This window comes from Rhinolophus sinicus, chromosome 15, assembly GCF_057876585.1.
Source record: "Rhinolophus sinicus isolate RSI-liver-muscle chromosome 15, RSI-T2T, whole genome shotgun sequence".
Taxonomy (NCBI): Eukaryota; Metazoa; Chordata; class Mammalia; order Chiroptera; family Rhinolophidae; genus Rhinolophus; species Rhinolophus sinicus.
The window spans coordinates 94,875,860-94,899,057 of record NC_142515.1 but is presented as its reverse complement, the minus strand read 5'-3'; the positions used below and the strand labels follow the sequence as shown (position 1 = coordinate 94,899,057).

At 53.1% G+C, this 23,198-nt stretch overlaps 1 protein-coding gene across 6 annotated transcripts in view; it reads right to left on the bottom strand.

Moving 5' to 3' along the window:
- PDE4A (phosphodiesterase 4A) overlaps positions 1-23,198 on the bottom strand; it is a 43,354-nt gene that overhangs the window by 10,931 nt on the left and 9,225 nt on the right. For 2 of the 6 annotated variants that reach the window (XM_019744927.3, XM_088792492.1), the window contains 5 exons: positions 4,641-4,832; positions 3,732-3,768; positions 3,549-3,619; positions 2,255-2,304; positions 1,950-2,062 (listed from right to left, as the gene is read on the bottom strand). In XM_019744927.3, coding sequence (XP_019600486.1) covers positions 1,950-2,062; positions 2,255-2,304; positions 3,549-3,619; positions 3,732-3,768; positions 4,641-4,832 — 463 coding nt within the window. Of the gene's footprint in view, positions 1-1,949; positions 2,063-2,254; positions 2,305-3,548; positions 3,620-3,731; positions 3,769-4,640; positions 4,833-13,598; positions 13,641-15,057; positions 15,944-22,496; positions 22,817-23,198 lie in introns of those variants that run through there. The other 4 variants (XM_019744923.3, XM_019744925.3, XM_019744924.3 and 1 more) reach the window with 4 other exon arrangements.

Sequence of the window (23,198 nt, the reverse complement as noted above, 5' to 3'; positions counted from 1 at the left end):
AGCCCTGGGCCACATACACAGACAGTCATAAGCATTCATCTCCAGGCGACACACGTGCACAGATGCACACACCATTCCAGATGGGGGGTTGGGGGCAGCTGAAGGGTTAGAGGTCAGAGGGCTAGAGCCCGGTCTTCTGCCCACCCTTCACTCCGAGGTCTCCTACCTGGTCCCACCAGCCCACCAGCCATGGCTTGGAGCAGGTCTCACAGAAGAAATCCACCAAGGGCATCTTGGAGTCTTAGCCCTGCTCAGGGCTGCCGCACACACAGGCTGGGCTTGGGGAGTCCCGGGGTTAACAGCCACCCTCTGGGGTGGGGGTGGGGTGCTGGGCAGGTGGGCAATGGAAGGGGGAGCCGCGGAGGGGCCTGGGCCGGCCCAGCAGGGCTGGGGGCTCCCTTCCCCTCCGCGCTCCCGGTGGCAGCCCTGGTTACATGGTCTGTCGGCCCCTGACCCCTATGGGCCCCCCAGCTACAGCAGCTGGAGGCGGCCAGGGACCCCTGCCCATGGGTGGGGGCAGGGCGAGGGTCCCAGGAGGCAGCTTCGGAGGCTCTGGTCTAGGTGTATATGCGTGTGTGTGTGCGCGCACACACACGCTTGCTCACTGCAGTACTGGCAGGCTGCATGTGATGTCAGCTCGTGCTGGGGGGGGTGTTAAAGGGGCATCGCAGCCCACGGACCTTGGCCAGGACCCAGGTAGGGCTGCTGGGATAAGCAGGGCGGCACACACCCCCTTGAGGGGACATGTCTCCTTTATGGACACACCCAGATGCTCCACACACTCAGACACATACTCTGAGACATACCTTCCACACCAACACAACCAGACACTGACACACAGGAACACACAGACACTCACTGACCACACACACACACACACACACACACAGTCACAACTCTGATGTGCAACATATTTACAGGCAGACACACCCTTTTTAAGAACACAGACCCACACCCAAAAAATGAAGACACACACCGAGGGACAAACACCCAGACACTAGCCACACAGACACATACTCATCACACCCACAGGCACACTTTCAAACAAACACAAATACCCATGTGGCCTTAGACACAAACGTACCCTGACAAATCCATAAGAGAATATACACACACACATACACACACAAAACACACACACACCCATCACAGACATACACTCACACATCCACATTCAGAGAAACAGTCACATTCTCTGATGCTCAACACATCCGCAGGGACACAATCGCCCTCAGACTTACATGGTCCGACAAACCTCCACCCATAGGGGTATGCACCCCCCAATACTGACTCCTCCACCTACACACTCATTTCCTGATAGGCATCCTTCCACAGGGGCTGCCACCATCCTGCATAACTCCAGGAAGCATCATTCAATTCACATGGCCTGCTTTCTGCATAGTGCCCCCTAGAATTGTGCAGTGCACAGCCTGCACAGCTGCACATGGAAGACCTGTACCCTCCCCAGCAGCCCTGCAAGCACACACACACTCACATTTGCACCTGGACCCACTCACACCTGTAGACATACACATCCCTCCAGCACAGCCCCACACACTTACAGCCCCTCAGAATAGCCTGTGCACACCGACATATCATCCATAGGTACACATCTGTATGCCATTCTTGACAAAACCAATTGGAACACACCCTGACCCCACACTGCAAATGTATGGCCAAAAAATCAACAGCCACACACACCCACAGCCACGGATACACACCTATTGACCATACAAGGATAGGACCCCTCTCCAAGAGATGGTCGCCTATGGATAGATGTACAGCCAGACACGCACACGCACACACACCAAGCTCTCAGGGCCCTGGGAGAAGTCAGAACTATAGGAACTACAAGTCTTAAAGCCACCACCCAGGGGTTGGCCCTACCCTACAGGCCTTATTTTATTCACAGACTGGTCCAGCCACCCTGCCGCCCCAGGCCCGCACACCTTGTGGGACGCCATCTCGCTAACTGAGCGGTAGGTCTGCATGGTCTCCAGCTGCTCCAGACACCAGTCCAGCTCCTCCAATGTCTCCCGGGCCAACTGCTGACATGTCTCCTCTGGAGAGGGGGGCAGCAGGGGCAGTGACTCAGAAGATCCACTGGCAGACCCCCAAGGCCCCAACCCGTGGTGATGGGGGTCTGCCAGGTGAGTGGGCTGCTGGAAAATGGTGTGAATCAACCACCCGGGGTGAGGGACCCCAACTGGGGCACTAAGAGTGGTTCTTTTCCATTACCCCTGGGCATAGTTACCTGACAGTGTGGCCTTGCAGACGAGAGTTGGGCCACTCAGTGGGGACCGCCTGCAAAGAAATGGGGCTCCAGTGCCAGCCTGGGCCCCTGCAGACCCCTGCCACCCCTTCTCCATGATAGTGATGATTTTCCTTTTTCTGAGTGCTCACTGGGTCCCAGGCATGCTACCATGTCCTCTACCTGCAGCCTCTCACAGAGCCCCACAAGTAGGGTTTCCAGGCAGGAATTCCTGCCCGTTCTCAGGAATTATTTTTCACTTTCCCATTCCCAAATCTTGAGATATAAACTGTTTTCTGTTCTCCACAATGAATCGTTTCCACAAAGTGACAGCCAATACTACCAACCACCTGGGTTTAAGGAGCCGATTTTCCCTATTTCCCAACCAACTTTTCTCGGGATTCGGGAACGGGAAAGCGAAAAAAATTCCCAACGGGCAGGAATTCCCACCCGGAAACCCTAGCGATAAACAGGGAAAATGTCTAAGAGATACATTGTGAGTAGTATGTTTATTTCCCATTGTGGGTATTACTGGGTTCAAGGAGCCAATTTTCCCAATTTCCCGACCAACTTTTCTAGGGATTTGGGAACAGGAAAGCAAAAAAAATTCCTAAGAATAGGCAGGAATTCCCTCCCACCTGGAAACCCTACCCACAAGAAACCATTTTACAAACGAGGAAACAGGATCAAGGAGGTGAACCGGCTCCCTGGAGTCTACATAAGTGATCAGTGGTTGGGTCAGATCTTGTGTCTCCAAAGCTCCTGCTTCATCACCCACGGCACCCACTCCTTGAACCTCCTGAGGATGGCTCTGTCCCCCCTCCCAGAGGGACCAGCAGCTCTCAGCCATACCCCTGACCCCAAATAAGAACTGCTCCTATTTAGTGAGTGCTTACTATGTGCTGGGCAATGTCCTAGCACTTTCTATATATCACTTCTGCACTCCTCACAGCAGCTAGCTAATGGAGGCGCTATTCACTTCTCCTTGTATAGAGGGGGAAAGAGGCACCACAGGGAGCTATTTGCCCAGCAAGGTGGCTTGAGGGCAAGAGTGGCCCTGAGGCTGAGGTGGTTGGCCACCCATGGCCTCACCACCCTGTATCTAGACCCCTCTTTCTTTATAAAAGTTTCTGTGTCAGGCATTCAAATTGCAGTGGTTTACTGGCTCAGAGCTATTACCTGAACAGAGGCTCAGAGAGGTCAAGTGCCTGCCTGAAGTCACATAGCAGAGCTGAGAGTGGAACTCAAGCGTGCTTAGCCTCCTGATCATGGTCGTTGGGGCCCAGTCTTGACTCACCTGTTGCTGGGAATGGGCACATTGGTCAGGAGTGAGAAGTTGCTGCGAACACTCCGGAGACTGGCCAGTACCTGGGACCAGGAGTAACAATGAGGAAAGGGGAAGCAGGGCCTGGCGCCCTGTGCCCAAGGGTGGGACAGGATTGTAGCCCCTTCCTTCCTTCCTTAGGTGGAGTGGTCTCACCTGGGCAAATGGTGTTACGATGAGGTCCTCAGCGTACCTGTAATCAAGGACAGGAGCAGGTCAGGGGTCCTCCCAGTGGGATGTCAAAGGACCTGGGAGGAGAGGGGCTGGGGTGCCAGAGAAGCAACTCTAGGATGGACACTCTGTGGGGGCTGGGCCTGGGAAGGCCGTTGGGCAGGGAGACGACTCTGGGGGTGGGGGCAGAGGGCATGTACACCTCCCAAGGGCGGACATGCTGCAGGGGCCGGTCCTGAAGGAAATGGCATTCAGGGAGAAGGGCTCAGATGGGTGGGTGGGGGGAGGCTGAACACACTACAGAGGCTGGGCCTGGTAAGAAGAGTTGGTGGAGAGGGGCAGAGGGCAAGAAGGGGCCTAGAGAGGATGAGATGGGTACCTTGATGTGGCAAGGGCAGGGCTGGAGGATCCAATGAGAGGGGAGGGGGCTCAGCAGGTCTGGGGGGTGCTCAAACCTCAATAGGTGGTCATGATAAGGGGGGCTAGCTAAGGGAAGGCTGGAGGAGGGCAGAAAGAGGGGGCTCAGCCGAGGTGGACACTGGGAGGAAGTTGTGGGAGGGAGGGGCTCAACTGGGGGTGTTCCCTCCTTGCGGGAGATGCAGACTGAGGTGGGGCCAGGCCCTGACAGCCAATGAATAGGTTGGGTGGGAAGGACAGTATGGACACGGGTGGGGGCTGGGCCTGAGGGAGGGGCTCAGTGTGGCTGCGTGGGGGCAGAGATAGATAGGGTGGGTGCTTATTGGGTGAACATGCTATAAAGGGATTGAGCCTGTTTACCCTTTACTGGGAGGACAGGTGTGGGGGCTTGGGCAGTGAACCCCTCCACGTTGGGAAGAGCAGCCTGTGGTAGGGCCAGGCCTGGATGGGCTGGCAGATGGGATTAGGGGTGCTCACGCCTCACTGGTGACCGACGAGTTCCGGGACATGGTCTTCGGTGACATGTCATAGTCGCTGTCTGAGCGGTAGAGGAAAGACTCACGGCGCTGGCTGGTGGCCGTACCGGCATGCAGCACAAGGCCCGGGCTCGCCTGCGAGTCCAGGGGGCTGCGGCCAGGCGATGGCGTCGGCCCATTCTCTGCCTCACAGCTGCAGGTGGGGAGGAACAGGGGCCACAGGGGCTGAGATGGCATCAGGGAGGTTAAGAGGAACAAGGGGGCCAAGGGGATTCCTGGCAGAGATGGGGGGCAGATAGAGGACATTAAAGACAGACACCCCAAAATAGATAGGAGACAAAGAATAGCATAGATTACACAGTTACCGAAAGTCTTCATGAGCCAGGCCTGTTACAGGTGCTGGGGACAAACCAGTGTCCTTCACAAAGATGACATGGGGATGGCTGGGCGGTAAACAGCTTAACCTAGCAGCAGTGTATACCCCAAAGTTGTGGGGTCCTCCTTGGCTCTACTCTTTCCTTCATACCTCAGATCAGACTCAGCCCAAATCTATTCAGAATCTGTCCACGTCTCACCCCCTCCTCGGCCAGCCCCCCTGACAGCTGCCTGGACCAGTGCATTCACCTCTGCCCTGGTCCCTGCCTCCTGTCTTTGCCCCTCAGTCTGTTCCCCCTTTAGCAGCCAGAGGAAACCTGTAAACACCTAAGTCAGGTCACATCCCTCCTCTGCTCAGAACCTTCTATGGTGCCCAGATGATTCAGAGCAAAAGCTGAAGTCCTCACTGCGGCCCGTGGTCCTGCCCTCTGACCTCCCGCTCTCCCCTTCATTCACTCTGCTCCAGCCACAGTGGCCTCCTCACTGTTCCCTAAACATTCCAGACACATACCCGCCTCAGGGCTTTTGCACAGGCTACTTTCCTTGCTCAGATCTCCAGTGGCTCCTCTTTCACCTCCTCAGGCCTCAGCTTAAATGTTGCCTCCTCAAGGAAACCTCCCCTGACCAACTCATCTAAAATTCTAACCGCTGTCCTAACATTTTATATTTCCCTTCCTTAAAAAAATACTACTTAGCTGACATATTCTATATTTTACTTCTTTACTGTTTGCTTTCCCTTCTAGAACTAAGTACTATAGATCAGGGATTTCTGTCTGCTTTGTTCACTGCTGTATCCCTTGGGCCAAGAACATGGCCTGGCACGTTTATGGAATGAATCATAAAATGTATGAATAAAGGAATGAATATATGAATACATGAACTGGATTGTGCCACGCAGAGAATTAAAACTAGAGGGATGACCGCAAGTTGCTAGAGAGCTGCTTTTAGCTGCTGTAGTTGAAGCAGGCCTGTCTGAGGAGGTGATATATGAGAAGGAGAAGGCCATGGGTCTGGGGGTGGGAGAAAGCACTCCGGGGTAAGGGAACAGCAAGTGCAAAGATCCTGGGGCAGGATTCAGTTTTTGTTTGAGGGCCAGCAAGGAAGCTGGTGTGGCTGGAATGGACATATAGACAGAGTATGACAGAGACACAGACACAGAAAGGGAGAACAGTGGAACCTCAGCCTGGGGATACTGACAAGACCAAGAGCCTCAGGATAAGGCAGGGAGATGCTGGCTATGCCACTTCCCAGCTGTATGACTTGGGGAAATGACTGAATTTCAGTTTTCTCATCCACAAAATAGGGACAACCACCCCCTCCCTCGGGTCATCCAGGTGACCAGCATTAGCACAGGTAAAATGCTTAGAATGATGCCTGGCACAGAGCTCAAAACATATTGGCAATCCTAAGTCTATCAGCCCCATATACACCACTTAGGGAATGGACTCAACAAGGCAGTCGATATGGAGAACTGAGGATGACAGCAGGAGTTGTGTGCCTGCAACTTGCTGTGTGGCCTTGGGAAGACCACTGCACTCTCTGGTCTGTTACTCCATTGTTAAAATGAGGGGGTTAGACTGGTGAGCAGACTTCAGGCTATGCTCTGGGGGGTACACAGTGTTAGGGGGAGGAAATGGAACCCTCCCCTTTCCGGCCCTACTTATTGCGAGTCAGCATAAGATTATATTTGAATAGTCCCTCTGCTAATAAGTTTGAAAACAAAACAAAACAAAACAACAACAAAAAAGAAATAAGTTTTAAATTTCTTAGACCATGACAGTGACACCAGCTTCCATATACTGAGCCTTTTCTCTAGGCTAGTTCTGGGAGGAGGGAGTGGGACGGGACTTCATTGATTCTGTTTTATAGATGAAGAAACAGGTTCAGGGAGGAGAATGTAACTCTGGGTCACATAGGAAGACCACAGTGGGGTCAGAATTCAAACCCAAGTCTTGTGACTCCTTAAACCAAAATGTTAACTGCTGCCCTCTGCTTACCTGACCGCCATCAGAGCATAATCCATCCACTAGAAAAAAGATGTTCCAAGGGGTCGGGCAGCCAACACACAAAGCAGAGTGGGGCTGGAGCCCTGAGTAACCAGACATTCCAATTTTAGGAAAGAAACCCGAAATTCTAAATAGTGAGAAATTCAAACTTCCTTTAAAAACAAACTTCAGGGGCGGACAGATGGCTCAGTTGGTTAGAGCACGAGTTCTGAGCAACGGGGCTGCCAGTTTGATTCCCACATGGACCAGCGAGCTGCGCCCTCGGCAACTAGAATGAAGTCAATAAGCTGCCGCTGAGCTCCCAGATGGCTCAGTTGGTTGTGGCGCAGGCTCTCAACCACAAGGTTGCCGGGTAGACTCCTCAACTCCCTCAAGGGACGGTGGGCAGCGCCCCCTGCAACTAACAACGGCAACTGGACCTGGAGCTGAGTTGAAAGAACTTTCAACTAAGATTGAAAGAACAACAACTTGACATGGAAAAGTCCTGGAAGTATACACTGTTCCCCAATAAAGTCCTGTTCCCCTCCTCCCCCCCCTTCAAAAAGCTTTTTAAATACACCTAAAACTTCCATTCTGAAAAAAGACACTGTCAAGAGAATAAAAAGACAAGCTACAGACAGGGAGAAAATATATGACAAAGGACTTGGATCCAGAATATATAATGAACTCTCAAAACTCAATAGCAACAAGACAACTTAATTTAAAAATGAGCAAAAGTTTGGGCAGTTCACCAAAGAAGATATCCAGATGGCAAATAAGCACAGGAAACACCATTTGTTCTTAGGGAAATGCAAATTTAAACCGCAACTATCACTTCATACCTACTAGGATGGCTAAAAAACAAAGAAACAAACAAAAACTGACAATAATAACAAGTGGTAACAAGGATTCCAAGCAACTGGAACTCTAATTCATTGCTGGTGGGAATGCCAAATGGTACAGTCACTCTGAAAGACCGTTGGTAAGTTTCTTATGAAATTAAATACATACTTACCATATGACTCAACAAATCTACTCCTATGTATTTACCCAAGATGAATGAAAATATACGTCCACTCAAAAACCTGCAGACCAATATTTATAGAAGTTCTGTTCATATCACCAGATACTAGAAACAACCAAACCAAATGTACACCAACAGTGAATGGATAAATTGTAGCATGGAATACTATTCAGCAATAAGAAAAGATGTGTGTATGTGTGTATGTTTGTATATATTTGGCCTCTGCCCTGTGTTCCTTACACACAGTTCCTAAAACCCTGGGAATCTCAGCAGTGAAAAGTGACTTTTTGTAAGGTAATGAGATGACTGCCTGCTAGGGACTCCCAGACAGCCTCAGAATGGGGGGTGCTACTTACAAGAGAGACCCCAAGTGATTAGAGGGTTGTAACTTTCAACCCCATTCCTAGATCTCTGAGGAAGGGATTGAGGCTGGAAGTTGAGTTAATCACCAATGGAATGGCCAATGACTTAATCAGTCATGCCTATATAATGAAACATCCATCAAAATCCCTAAGTGACAGGGTTCAGAAAGCTCCTAGGTTGGTGAACACATCAAGGTGCTGGGAAAGTGGCACAACTGGAGAGGGCATGGAAGCTCCGTGTCACTCCTCCCTATACATCTCTTCTCTCTGGCTGTTCCTGAGTTGTACCTTTTATAATAAACCAGTAACCTAGTAAGTAAACTGTTTTCCTGAGTTCTATGGGCCATCCTAGCAAATTATCTAACCCAAGGAGGGAAGCTAAGAGAAAGGGGCCAGTGGTGGGATAACGTGTCAAAACTCATGGAACTGACTAAATAAATGAATTTAGCAAAGTTTCAGGATACAAAATCAACAAACAAAAATCAACTGCTTTTCTATACACTAACGAGGAACAATCCAAAAAAGATATTACTGAAACAATTTAATTTACACTAGCATCAAAATAAATAACATACTTAAGAATAAACTTAACCAAGGAGGCAAAAGACTTGTACACTGAAAAGTATAAAATGTTGCTGAAAGAAATTAAAGAAGACACAAATAAATGGAAAGACATCCCATGTTCATGGACTGGAAGACTTAAGGTTAAGATATAGATACCACCTGAAGCAATCTACAGATTCAATGCAATCCCTATCAAAATTCCAACAACATTTTTTTGCAGAAATAAAAAAAAAAAGTCCATTCTAGAATTTATATGGAATCTCACGGGACCCTGAATAGCCAAAGCAATCTTGAAAAAGAACAAAGTTGAAGGACTTGCACTTACTAATTTCAAAACTTACTACAAAACTGCAGTAATCAAAACAGTGTGGTCCTACATAGACAGACATATAAACCAATGGTTGAATAAACAGCCCAGAAATAAACACTCACATACGTGGTCAAATGATTTTTGACAAGTATGCCAAGACCGTTCAATGGGAAAAGGACATTATTTTCAACAAATGATGCTGGGAAAAGTGGTTATCCACATACAAAAGAAAAGTTGGATCCTTACCTCATACCATATACAAAATGAACTCAAAATGGATCAAAGATCTAAACATAAGAGTTAAAACTATAAAATGCTTATAAGTTTCATGACATTGGATTTGGCAGTGATTTCTTTGCTATAACACCAAAAGCACAAGCAACAAAATAAAAAATAGATTGTCCTTCTCAAAATTAAAAACTTTTGTGCCTCAAAGGACACTATTCAGAGAGTGAAAAGGCAGTCCACAAAATAGGAGATAATTTTTGCAAATCATGTATCTGATAAGGGATTAATATCTAGAATATATAAAGAACTAAAACTCAGCAACAACAAAAAGCAAACAAGCCAATTAAAAAAATGGGCAAAGGACTTAAACATTTCTCCAAAGAAGATATACAGATGGGCACTAAGCACATGAGAAGATAGGCAACTCCATTAGTCACTAGGGAAATGCAAATCAACCACAGTGCGAGACCACTGCACCCCATTAGGATGGCTGTTATTTTAAAAAGGAAAGGAAATGTTGATGAGGATGTGGAAAGAATGGAATACTTGTGCATTGCTGGTGGGAATGTAAAAATGGTGCAGCCATTGTGGAAAACAGTTTGGCAGCTCCTCAAAAATTTAAGTATAGAATTACCATGTAATCTAGCAATTCTACTTCTAGAATTGAAAGTGGGAACTCAAACAGTTCCTTGTACATCAATGCTCATGGCAGCATTATTCACAATCTCCCAGAGGTGGAAACAACTTGTGTCCATCAATGGGTGAATGGATAAAGAAAATGTGGTGTATCTATATATACAATGGAATATTATTCAGTCTTAAAAAGGAAATTCTGACACATGCTACAACACGGATGAATCTTGAAAACATTATGCTAAATAAATAAGTCAGACACAAAAGGACAAGTATTGTGCTATTCCACTTATATGAAGTCCCTTGAGTAGTCAAATCCATACAGACAGGAAGCCGGGGGAGGTGCCAGGGGCCGGGGGAGGGGATGGGGAGTGAATTAATGGAGAAAGTTTCAGTTTTGGAAAGGTGAGAAAGTTCTGGAGATGGATGGTGGCACAACAATGTGAATGTACTTAATGCCCCTGAATTTTACACTCAAAAATAGTTAAAATGGGAAATTTTATGTTATTTCTATTTTACCACCAAAAAAAAAAAAAACTTTATATAGATGTATACTAAAAAGGGTGACTTTAATATGTTGCTCTTTTAAAGACATTTAAAAAACACACCTTAAGATGGAATACTTAATCATGAGCTTGAGCCTTTGGTGGTAATTCCCATTCCTTGAGCACCTGCTATGTACGGGGTACCAGATTAGACACTTTCAGGTATAGAGCAGTAATAACAAGACACTTACTGAGTACTCGCCAGGCCTGGCATTATCAAAGTGCGTTATACACATGAACCCAGTTATGTCTCCACCAACTCTAATAACATCCTGGTTCAATGAGGAGACTGAGGTATGGTGGTGGTGGTGGTGGGGGGGTGGTCTCGCTGCCTGAGAACCATGTCCTATCTCCCAAGGCCCAGGCTGGATTTGTTTTTGACTCTGCTGAGTGCCACTGGGAAGGGGAGCAGCGCATAGCTATGTAGAGAGGACCCTTCCCCTGCCCCAGGAACTGAAGTGCAGTTTAGGGAAGGTGAGACCCAAGCCCGAGACAGTGCCCAACTAGCATCTCGGGCAGATATTGCAGCCCCAGAGGACTCACTTTACTGCAAGCAGGAGCCCAGAGGCCAGGATAGGAAGAGGCTCCCTGGAGCCCTGCTGTTTGTGCTTCCAGGAGCTATGTCCCCTGGGCTGCAGAAGGACAAGGGGGAGGGGATTAGGCCTGTTGAACTGCAACCTGTAAGGGGGTCTCAGCTACCCCCAAGGCAGTGGGGAGTCATCCCTCCCTGTCCTGCTGCTATTCAGGGTGACCCAAAATCAGGCTAGAGGCTGCACCAGAGATGTCCCAATGGGACCCCCAGCCATACGCCTGACAGGCCCTGACATCACAGCCTCATGCCCAGACACTCCACCAGAAGGGAAATGACCTGGGTGGTCAGATGGCTCAGTTGGTGAGAGCTCAAGCTCTGAACAACAGGGTTGCTGGTTTGATTCCCATATGGGCCAGTGAGCTGCGCCCTCCACAACTAGATTGAAGACAACAAGCAGCCACTGAGCTCCCGGAGGGGCAGCGGGATGGCTCCATTGGTTAGAGCGTGAGTTCTCAACAACAAGGTTGCCAGCTCAATTCCCCCATGGGATGGTGGGCTGTGCTCCCTGCAACTAAAGACTGAAAACGGTGGTGACTGGACTTGGAGCTGAGCTGCACCACAGCTACGTAGATTGACTTGGAGCTGATGGACCCTGGAGAAACACACTATTCCCCAATATTCCCCAATAAAATTTATAGGGGGAAAAAAAAAAGGGAAACGACCTGCCCAAAACTCCACCTGGGACAGTCTGACCATTTGGCATTCTTAGGTGAACTTGCTACCTGCCTCCACCCTTCTGGGGCCTCTAGGCCTGCCCACCTGGGCTTCAGAACATCAAATTGGGCCTCTGGAGGGCTGTGCAGCCCAGGGACAGACGCACGCTTCAGAGAAGTCTGCTGCAGGGACCAATGGGAAACAAACAAGCCGGGGTGGGAGTGGGGGTAGCAACGAAAGGGGACACATCCCATTTGGTAAAAATCATAGCAACAATGAAAGTAGCCAGCTGCTCTTGAATGTCACACACTAAGCACTGTGCTATGCCTAGACAGGCACTCATCCCCATTTTCCAGAGAGAGAGAAACTGAGGCACAGGATGACTGACTTGGCTGGTGGTAGAGCAAGGATTTGAACCAGGGCAGCCTGGCTACAAAGCTGCATGCCAAACCACTGGGTATCTGTCTCCCCCCAGGCAGGCCTGGTGTCTCCCCAGGCTCTTTCTGCCCCACTCTACATAACTCCCTTGTAGGAAATGCCAGGCAGCCTTTATGGAAAGGCCTGGCATTTACTTTGTGAAGGTCACACAGAGGTTGAAGGTGGGCAATGTGGTGTGTCTGCCAGGCAGGCATGTGGTGCCAGGTGACATGGCTGTTAGTGGGGTGGGGTGTACAAGAAAGGTCTGTTCATGTGTGAGTGGAGGGTGGTGTTCAGGAGAACCCGTGTTCACGGATCTGTGAGTCCGGCTGACGTTGTAATGGTATACCTGTGTGCTGCACATGTCCTGTGACTGTCCCTGACTCCTGAGTTGGTATCAGGTGTGTGCCTGTGTGCAGCCGTATGGAGGTGGGAATCAGGCCTGGGTATGTGTTGCAGTGAGAGTGTGTTCCTGTTGGCAGTGCAGTGTATACACGGCTGTGTGAAGCCAGGGGTACTGTAGTCTGTGTGTCACCATGGCCATGGGTCAATTGTGGGTTCTCTTTTTGCCCCCACCAGCCAGGAGACCCATGCCCAACATAGTAAACACTGGGTGATCCTGACTGCCGTGTGTGTGTGTGTGTGTGTGTGTGTGTGTGTGTGATCTGTGGCTGTGTACGTGGAGTGTGCCAGTGTTAGGGAGCATGTGTGTGTCCCGTTGTCTGAAGGGCTTGGTGGGGGGGACCAAAAACATGGCTGGGGTACCCCAAGAATTCTGAAAACCTAAAGGCAACTTCTCTGTCTCACAACTGTCCAGGAGATTCTAAATACCCGCAGCAGTTGCAGCACCAATCTCCTCCCCACCCCCACCCCAGCTTGCTTTTCAGCCTGGCAGCCTTAGCAAGGAGAGAGGAAGGGTAAGGGCCCAGGGACCTGGCTGGAGGCCGGTGGCCCGGGAGTGGAGCCCAGGTGACCCTGGACACCCATGCTTGCTGCCAGGGTGAATGCCAGAAGCCCAGGTTTAGGGGTGCAGAGGCTGAAGGGATCCCATCTTGGGTAGGCAGAAAGGGGGCAGGACCCAGCACCCATTTTTGAAGCCACCTGCAGGAAGTCCTGAGCAGTACCCAGGCGTTTAGGGCGAGAGAAGGGGTTGGGGCTCCAGGTAGACCCTGAAAACCACTTTGGAGACTCCCCAAGGCAAACTGGACACCCCCACCAGCAGTCAGAGCCCTCTGGTGGAAAAGGAGGGGACTGGCCCCGGGCCACCCACCTGACAGATCTGCCTGGAGGGTGCCAACAGGTGTCCTCGTCGCTGAAGGAGAAGTGGAACAGGGACTCAGGGCCTGCGTGGGGCAGTGCTAGGGCAGGGGGCCGGGGCCTGGCCCGGCGGGCTGAACTGGAGCGCATGGGTGCCAAGCGCTGTAGGGGCGCGCATGGGGACGGAGAAGGCACCGTGTTGTGGCGTGCACAGCTCGCCAGGTCCGAGGTGTCTGCGGCCGCTGCCGGAGCTGCCTCCACACCTGCCCTCCCGGTGACCCCCGAGGCACTGCCCCGGGTGTTCTGGCGTCCTCGCAGCGCCCCGCGGGCTCCACGCCTGCCTCCTCCTGTAGGGCCCTGCGGAACTCTGCGCACACATCTCGCCTGCCTCCCTTCCCCCTGGCCTGAGGGGGGGGCGGTGCCCCGGGCTCCGGTTCCCGGGCTCCGGGCCCGCCCCCCCTCTGACTCTGGCCCCGCCTTCCCCTAATCCTGACGTCAAGCTGTGCCCGCAGAAAGTCTCAGAGCGCCGGGTGCCCCGGGGGGACAAGGCGCCCGCGCCAGCAGATTGCGGGGTCTGGGACACAAACTCGGGTGAGGGACGACGGATGCGGGGGATGCGGAGCTGGGGGACTGAAGCGAGACTGGACACAGATAAGTGGAGACAGAGACACAGAGTGAAACCCGAGAGCGGCCCTTATTTCCCCCGCCTTCCCATCCCCAGCTCCATGCCGGGATCCCAGAGGCCCCGACCCTCCTCCTCTTCTCTCTCGGCTCCCAGTCTTTCGCTGGGTCCGCGTCCTGTCCGTACCCACAGTGCCCTCTCCTAGTCTGTGTCTCGGGACTCTGGTTCTAAACAAGTGTGTACGCAGAGTAATGGTAAGGGGCAAGCAGAGGACCCTCTCCCAGCTCCGGAGAACCTCCAGCTCTAGCCCGTGCCCACCTCCGGGTTGCCAACCTCGGTTTCCAGGATAAAGGGACACTGGAAAATGAGACCAGATGTGGCGCCAGGCTTCTCACCCCCAGGCTGTTCGCCCACCCGGGTCTGGCCAAGAAGGGTACTTCCATTCGCCCTCCGTGCCCGGCGCACGCGGTGACCAGCAAGCCTCCTGGTAAAGCAACCCCGAGGGCACCGCTGGCCCCATTTCACAGGCCGCTAGACTAAGGCCAACAGAACTGAACAGGCGTCCTCAGATCACCCGGGGTGGCAGGTTGGCCTCGCTCTCCCAAAGCCTGACTGCAGCCTCAGGTCTGCACAGGAAGTGGGAGGAACGTAGTGTTATATTGAGCGCCTACTGCATGCCCTATCAGATGTCTCCACGGCAACACTGGCAGGCCAGGGATGATTTTTATCGCTGCCTTGTGACGGAAGAGGAATAAGTGAAGCTGGGCGGAGCCAGCTATGTAACCCAGACACTGGCGCGCGTCAGGTGGCCGGTGGAAATTCGAACCCACAGCCACCTGGGCGCACTTACCCGGCCCACGCCTGGCGGCCGAAATCCTGGAAACTGCGGAGAAGCCAAAGGCGCCTGCGGAGAGTTGGGGACGGGCTGGCGAAGAAGACTGGAGAGGAGGGCGGCGAACGTAGCCAGCGGGGCGCGCGGGGGGCCGGGGGCTCCGGCAGGAATGCCTCGTCCTCCGCCGCCGCCGCCGGGAAGGCGGCCAGCTGCAGCTCGGGGATGCAGCCCAGGCCACGCGGCCGCGCCATGCCCGCGGGGGGCGCGGGACGGCCCTGCCTTGGCGGGCGCTGGGGAACAGCGCTGCCCGCCCGGCGCGGCCCACGCAGGCCGGCCGCCCAGCCCTGGGGCCCACCGGCCCCTCCGGCCCCACCCCGCCTGGCCTCCTCGGCCCTTCCGGCTTCGCGCTGGGGCCGCCCCTGGGCGGGGCGGGCCTGGGGAGATGCAGGGCTGCAGCAGGGACACCCCACAGACCCCAGGGGGCCCTGAGTCCCTCTAATGTCCTCGTTATCGCTGGAAATGTCTCTACAAACACCTGGGACGCACCTCCCCAAATTTCTAGGGCGCTCTCACAAGTCCCATGGTGTTGAGAGGTCCCACAGACCTCAGGGGTGTCCCTAAAGTCCCTCAGACGTCCCCACAATCCCAGGGAGTGCCGCCACTATCCCTGAGATGCCCACACACTACCCGAGGGTATACCCCAAATCCCTGGGTTCCCCCACAAAAGCCAGAAGTGCTCTGAGAGAACACAGCTCCCCGGATGTCCCCCATAGTGTCCTCATCGTGACTGAGACATCACCACAAACCTCAGCAGCACCCCAAGAATCCCAGGACACACCTACAAGTGCCAGGGGTGTTCTGAAAACCCACAAGAAACCCCTTCAAATCCCAGAACCACTGCTTCAGTTACTTGATGTCCCCCAAATCCCCTAGAGCCCCTCCACCACCCCTGAGTCATGCAGAGACCCCCCCCCTCACCAGAGTACCGCCAGAATCCCCCAGAGCCACAAAGCATTCCCACAGACATGGGCATTCCTCACAGATGCCAGAAATGCTTCCAGTCCCTCAGATGTTCCCCAATCCCTGAGTGGCTCCACAGCATCCCTGACATGCCCCCACAATAGCAGAGACCCCCAATATAACCTCAGAGGTGACTTTAGACTCCGGGGTGCTCCCATAACCATGGAGATGCCACCAAAACCCCAGGGGCACAACTAGATTCCTCCACAGCTCCTAAAACTGTTCTACAACCCTAGGCTACCCCCAGAATCCAAGATCCACCCACAATCCTTAACCACCTCCCAGAATGCCCTCCCACAGCTTCTGAGACATGTCTTATAACACCCCTAGAAGATCTGAATATGTTCACAATCTCAAGACACTCCTTAGAGTCTCTGAGACACCTCTTAGAATTGAGGCCCCACAGCTCATGAGGTGACCCCAAGAATTCAACCTCCCTTCAGCACTGACTCCCACAGTAGTACACAGGCATGAGGACTTTCTGGGACCCCGGCAGTGGCTCTGTATGCCCAACTACTGTGACTCTGGGGGGCACATTATCCCCTTTCACAGATGAGGAAACTGAGACTCAGAGAGGTGAAGACCCTTGAACAAAGTGAGCCAGCTGGTTATAATTCCAGACCCTACTCCAACCTGTCTGTGGCTCTTAGGAGTTAGGGAATGGGAAGAAGCTTGTTTTAAATAAGAAAAATGGGCCAATCTCTATTTTAGGGCCCCACCTCTATGAATACCTTTCTACCTGTTAGCTCTGCTGTCATGGGGCCCAGAGTCGATGGCCCAGGCTTGAGTCTGGTTTCTGGCACTGAGTCATTTGACCTTGGCCAGTCACTTCCTCTCACAGAGCCTCAGTTTTCCCACCTGTAAAATGGGTGTAATAATACTACGCACCTCGTGGATGGACATGTGAAAAGCTCAGAAAAGTGTCTGGACGTAGTAAACACTCACTGAATGTTAGTTAAGACTATTATTATTTGACAAAACATTTATGGAGAGATTATAATGTGTCAGCCAGTGTACTAGGATACAGATGTATAGAGGATACAGATGACGACAATAATGGCACCAGATCTTCAGAATGCTTCCTGTGATTCAGCACCTCTACCCTGTTTCCCCAAAAATAAGACCGTGTATTATTAATTTTTGCTCCAAAAGATGCATTAGGGCTTATGTTCAGGGGATGTCATCCTGAAAAATCATGCTAGGGCTTGTTTTCTGGTTAGCTCTTATTTTCGGGGAAACATGGTAGCTATGCTCTTATTTAATCCTCACAAGACACCCACAAAGCGATACTATTGTTGTCCCCAATTTACGGATGGGTAAACTGAGTCGTGGAGAGATGCTTCTCTCCAACCTGCTCAAAGTCACACAGCCAATGAGTGGCTGATTCAGGCTCTAGATCAGTTTTTGTCACTCTGTATTTTATTACTGCCTAAACATTTCCCCCTAATTGCCTCCTCGATGAAATGCTAATACCACAGAAATACTGTATATTTGTTTATGTGCTGTTTGTATATCAGGGCTTTGTACATAAAGATTTTTTTTTTCACACATCCATCCTAAGAACCAAATTTTGCCCCCATGAAGGTGATACCACCTCATTGGGAAAGCATGGTTTCCCAACCTGAGCACTACTGACATTTGGCACCTGATAATCCTTTGTCCTGGGTGGGGATGGAAGTGGTGGGGGCAGTCCTCTGCACTCATAGCAGTAGCAGAATCCCTGACCTCTACTACTAGGTGACAGTAGCTCCCCTCAATCATGACAAATAAAACATCTCCAGCCATTGCCACATCAGACTTTGGGAACAGGGTCCTTGGCCAGGGTCACCCAGACTGGAAGGAGAAGAGCTGGATTATAAATCCAGTTGTCTGATTCCAGAGACTGGGACTTTAGCCACTGGGCCCTTCACGGTTTAGCTTCCTTCTAGTCAGTGACTGTTGTCCCTTTCTAAGAAGTCAGATGTAAACTGAGACCTAAAGCCAACCCTGACCATGGCCTACGAGGGAGGTGAACTGCCCCTCACTTCCCTGCTTCATTTCCTTCCACTCACCCTTTGCTCACTCTGCCCTGGCCATACTTGCCTCCCTACATTTCCTCCAATATGTCAGACACACTCCTACCTCAGGACCTTTGCACTGGCTATTCCCTCAGACACCTGTATACCATTCTCTCTCATTTTATTTAGGTTTCTACTCAAATGTCACCTCCTCAAAGAGGCCTTCCTTGTCCCCAGGATATTTTTCTTCATGTCCCACGTGTCACCATCTAGAGCTATCATATCCCTTTACTTGCTATTTCTTTCTCACCTACCTAGAGTCTCAGAACTCCAAGAGGGAGCAAGTGGGTCTATCTCATTATCTTCAGTCACAACCCGAAAATGCTCGATCAATGTGGGATGAATGGCCCTGTTACAGATGAAGAAACTGAGGCTCAGATGGTGAAGTCCTTTCCCAAGGTCACACAGCAAGTCAAGGGCAAAGGCTGGATTTGCGCTCTTATTCAGGAGTGAAAACAGTGGGCTCAGATGCCCTCCAAAACTCTGTCGTCACAGCTGTGTCTGTAGTTCCCCCAGGCCCAAAGCCCCAGTTTCCTGCAACTCAGAGGAGCTTGCAGTCAATCTGTTACTGGTGAGAGGGGCACCAGGGCCTGGGTTTGTGGTGTGGGGGACGCCCCCTTCTCTGCTGAAGTCATTTTGAGGAAGTGTAGTTCTCAAGACACCAGCTCCTGGCTGCCCAGCCCTGATGTCAGCTATCTCAGCCTGGGGGGTGGGCAGATCTTATTCAGCACGGTTTACTGAGGAAACTGAGGCATAAGGAGGCCTGATCGCTGGCCCCAAGTCAGAGAGAGAGACAGTCAGCGGGCAGGGGCACAATCTGAATCTCACCCACTGATCTGAAGCCGAGGAGACCTGGTTTTTAACCCCAGTTCTGCCCTTCCTGGCTGTGTGACCTCGGGCAAGCTGCTTTGTCTCTGTTTCCTCGGCTGAAATGGAAAGCCAAAGAAAGATGTTGGGAGTTAAAACGCAGGTTGGTGTTGGGAGGCCCGGGCGTGGGCAAGGGCATAGGCAGGACCGCGGAGGCCAGACGGGAACTCCGCTTCCGCAACTTTTCCGCTAATTTCTTCGCCACCCGCCAGGCGGCAGTCTCCACCGCGCTCCGCTTGGAGGATGGAGGTGGCGGCCTGGTCCCAACCCACCCGGGGAAGGCGCAGATCTCACGCGCAGCCTGCGGTCGGCCGGCCTGGCGCCCGAATTCCCAAGCGTCAGTAAGCATTAAATAATAACAGTGGGCGCCGCGGCAGTGGCGGTGGCGGCGACTTAGCTCTGCTCAGGGACCGGTACCGCACACAGGTTCGGACTAGGAGCGTACACTCAGTCTGTGCATTTTTCGTTGCCCAGCAGGGGGCGCGCGGAGACACCCGCTCAGCCAGGGTCAAGGGATCGCCAGAGACAAGGGAAAAAGAGGACCCAAGCGGGGACAGAGACCACCAGCCAAAGAGAGACCCCATTTCCGGCTGCCTGGGATCAGGCAGCGTCCCTCTCTGTGGGGAGAATTTGGGGGCCTAAAGGGGGCCGCAGGGGTCGATACGTTGGCCCCACCACCAATTAAGTCAAGCCCCCCCATCTCACCACCAGAGCCCTCTTCCTGGTGCTCCATCTGCCTCTTGACAGATCGTGGCGGTGTCGTGACTCAGCCCTGCAGGGCCCCAAGAGCGTAGGTTTATATATTCCCAGGTCACGGACGGAGGACAGTGTCCTCTTTGGAGGTACCTGTGACTCAAGTCTGGAGGGCTCCCTGGACCCACTGTTTGGTGGCTGCATAAACTCCATTGTGGGAAGCGCTGGAACCCTCTGTGTGTGCACTGGTAGAACCATCTTCCGGAGAACTGGGCTGGCAGAATGCCCATTCTAAAAAGCAAGGTTCCCATTGGAGGTCTCTCAGTTCCCCCTTCCTCCTTCTGCCTGGGAGTCAGGGAAGGATACTGGCACCAATGCCCTCCCTCCCGCCACAGCCCCTGGAGGCTACATAGGCCACAGAAACCTGTGAAACAGAAACCTGCTGGCATGTGGTTGAGGTTCCTGTTTTTTCTTTCCATCCTGGAGGAACAGGGTCTAAGCAGGCTCCACCTCCTCTCCCGAATTCAGGGCCCTGAGTGACTAGCTACTGAGCACTCCCTGTGTTAAGTCCTTTACACACATCCCGAATCTCACAGAAGTCTCAAAGCAACACCCACAGGGCAGTGCTGACCACAGCCCCACTTTATAGATGGGGAAACTGAAGCTCACAGCGGCCAGGACACCCAGGCATCAGATAGACCTATGGTGGAATCTCAGTTCTGCCATTTCCTGATTGTGTGAACTTGGGCAAGAAGGAGAAGGGACTTTGCCCCTCTCAGCCTCAGTTTCCTGATCTGTCCAATAGGAGTACCTCGCCAGACCCAGGGGATGAGGACATGTGAAAAAGTCCCCCACATGGAGCCTGACAGTGAGCCATTTAGGAGATGGATGACACTAAGATAATGATTATTACCACTCAGCCGCCGTCCCCTGAGAGTCAGCACCCCAAGACCAGGATAAGGGGAGTCCCTGGGGCCTTAAAAGGGAATAGGGCCCAGTTCCTACTGCACCCCACCCCCTCCTCGGTCTCTCAGAACAGTGACCTGGCATGCTGCCCTTGGTCTTGGCATTTCCTGTTGATTCCAGTTTGTTTTCCTTCAGCTTGTCTCTGGTTCCCTTTGGGAAATATCAGGCTGTGTGTGCGGGGCTTATGACACTTCCTGGTGGGGCAAGGGGCTGGGTGTGCCTTGAATGGAGGTGGGTGGAGGTGGCCTGGGGGGCTGTGGTGCCTGCTGGAGGTCTCCAGAGGTAGAATAGTAGGGTCACAGCCTAGAGGGGCCTCCCTTGGGAACTCCACTCCTAGAGGGGCCTCCCTTGAGAACTCCAAGAGTGAGAGGCCCAAATTTGTCTTAGTGGTGTCCCAAGAAGAGGGGCACCCATGGGGGGCAGGCAAAGCACAGAATCAAAGCTGTCAGTCACTCATGTCACCGGAGCATACACAGTCAGATCTCTAGCACTATCGGAGCACCAGGTGGTTAGAGGACAGCACACCAGGCACACAGGAACACACCCCGAAAGTCAGAACACACTCTCAAGCACAGGGCACAATGGCAGCCAAGAGCACACCACAGTGTCTCAAGTTCAGTGTCCCAGGTAGAACGGACAGTCCTACTGACACAATCACATCATCCTAGGAGTGTACACATCTCAATGCTACCATCCCAGGAATGCATACTGTCACAATCACTGTCCCAGCAGCACATACAGTCACTGTCACAATCACTGTCCTGGAAGCAGATAGTTACTCTGTTACAATCACAGTATCCCAACAACACACACCATCACTGACACAATCACAACATCCTGGGGGCGCGATATAGCCACATGGTCACAGTATTTCAGTAGCACAGAGTCACTGTCAGAGTCACTGTCCCAGAAGTACACAAATCACAAAATCACCGTCCTAGGAGCACACACTTTCCCACTGCCATAATTATCACTATCCCTGAAGCACACACACTGTCCCCATGTTACAATCACAGAACCTCAGAAATCCAGGCAAAGCACACAACTAAGGCAACCACAGCTGGTCCTACCCTAACAGCTGGAGCCAACTGAGGTCAGTGAGAAGATAGTGAGAGCCAACGACACGCCCTCACTAACGCTGTCACCTGGGGAGGCAGGGACTTCTTCACCCTCTGCTGGGACTGTGCACCCGCTGGACATTGCTCCCTCCTCTATGCAGCTACTGAACCCTAACTCTCCTGCCTTAAGAAGGGAGCTCCACTCAGCACACAGGCCCCCAACACAGTGCTCCCCCAAAGAGGCCCTCTCTGGATTTCTGACTCCAGCTGCTGCAGGGCGAGTCCACGAATGCCTTCCTCCCCATCCCATACAGTTCTCCACTCCCTAGAAGGGCCATGAGAGGCCCTCAGTCTGGAGGAAACACTGGTCCTAAAAGGCGCCACCCCCTCACAGCGCCCCCTTGGGCATCCCCAAAGAGTGAATCTAGCTTTCAGTACAATGTTTCCAGGAGAATCCCTGGAAATGGTACCCAGCCTAGCCACTGTCCTGCACTATTACCGACTAAGGATATAGACCCCTAAAGCTGCAGCCTTCAACCCAGATCCCGTTAATGCCACACGCAGCATGGCGCCCCCAAGTCAACCCCAGGTTCGGCTTCAGTACAAGCCTCGGGTACAGTACACCACCAGGGGCCGGATTCCGGATGCCCCCGCAAAATAACTTCCCCCCACCCCTACCGCCGCCAGTCACACAGATTCCACCCGCCTCACAGCGTCCCCTTGCGGTCAGCGGGGCGAGTTGCATCCTCCCTGCGCGCTTGTTGGCTCCGCGCGCGTCCGCCTCCCGGAGTCTTACCGCCTGCAGCTGCCTCCCCCCGCACCGCCGCTGCTGGTGCCGGTGCCGTGGAAGGACGAGGGCCAGGACATACGGGACGTGCACAAGCCGGGCCGGTCGCCGGTGTCCACAGCATCCGCGCGCTCTATGGGCCGGTGTGGCGGCCGCTCCGGCTCTGCGCGCTCTGCGCTGTCGGAGTAACCGCGCTGCTGGATACGGATGGGGGTCCGCGGCTGCCGCCACAGGTGCTGGGGGGGCGGCTTCAGGGTAGCCTGGCCCTCCCGGGGCCCGGGCAGAGACAGAGACAGGCTCCTCTCCGAGGGGGCGGCTGGGGGCTCCATGGCGCCGGCCCCCACCTGCACCCCAGGGGGCCCCGGCCTCTCCAAACTACACCCTGCTCAGCTGCGCGCGAGCCGACGCACCCGGAGCCCCGCCGGTGCGCCCGGCCTCGGTGGGGCCATGGCGCCCCGGGGACAGACCCGGGGGCGCTACGGGCTGATCGCCCCCGGGCCGGGCGCGGAGGCTTCCTGTTGGCGTCTGGCTCTCGGCTCGGTACCCCGCAGCGCTCTCCGCGCTCCGCGCGCGGCTCGGCGCCAGCACGGCTCCCCCACCCCCGTCCCGCCCCTCCCCGCCCCCCGCCCGCCGCGGCTGTCAGCGCCGCCCCGCTCCTCCTTGGTCCCAGCTAGTGGGGGACAGCCACCCAAAGAATGGGGGGGCCCTTCC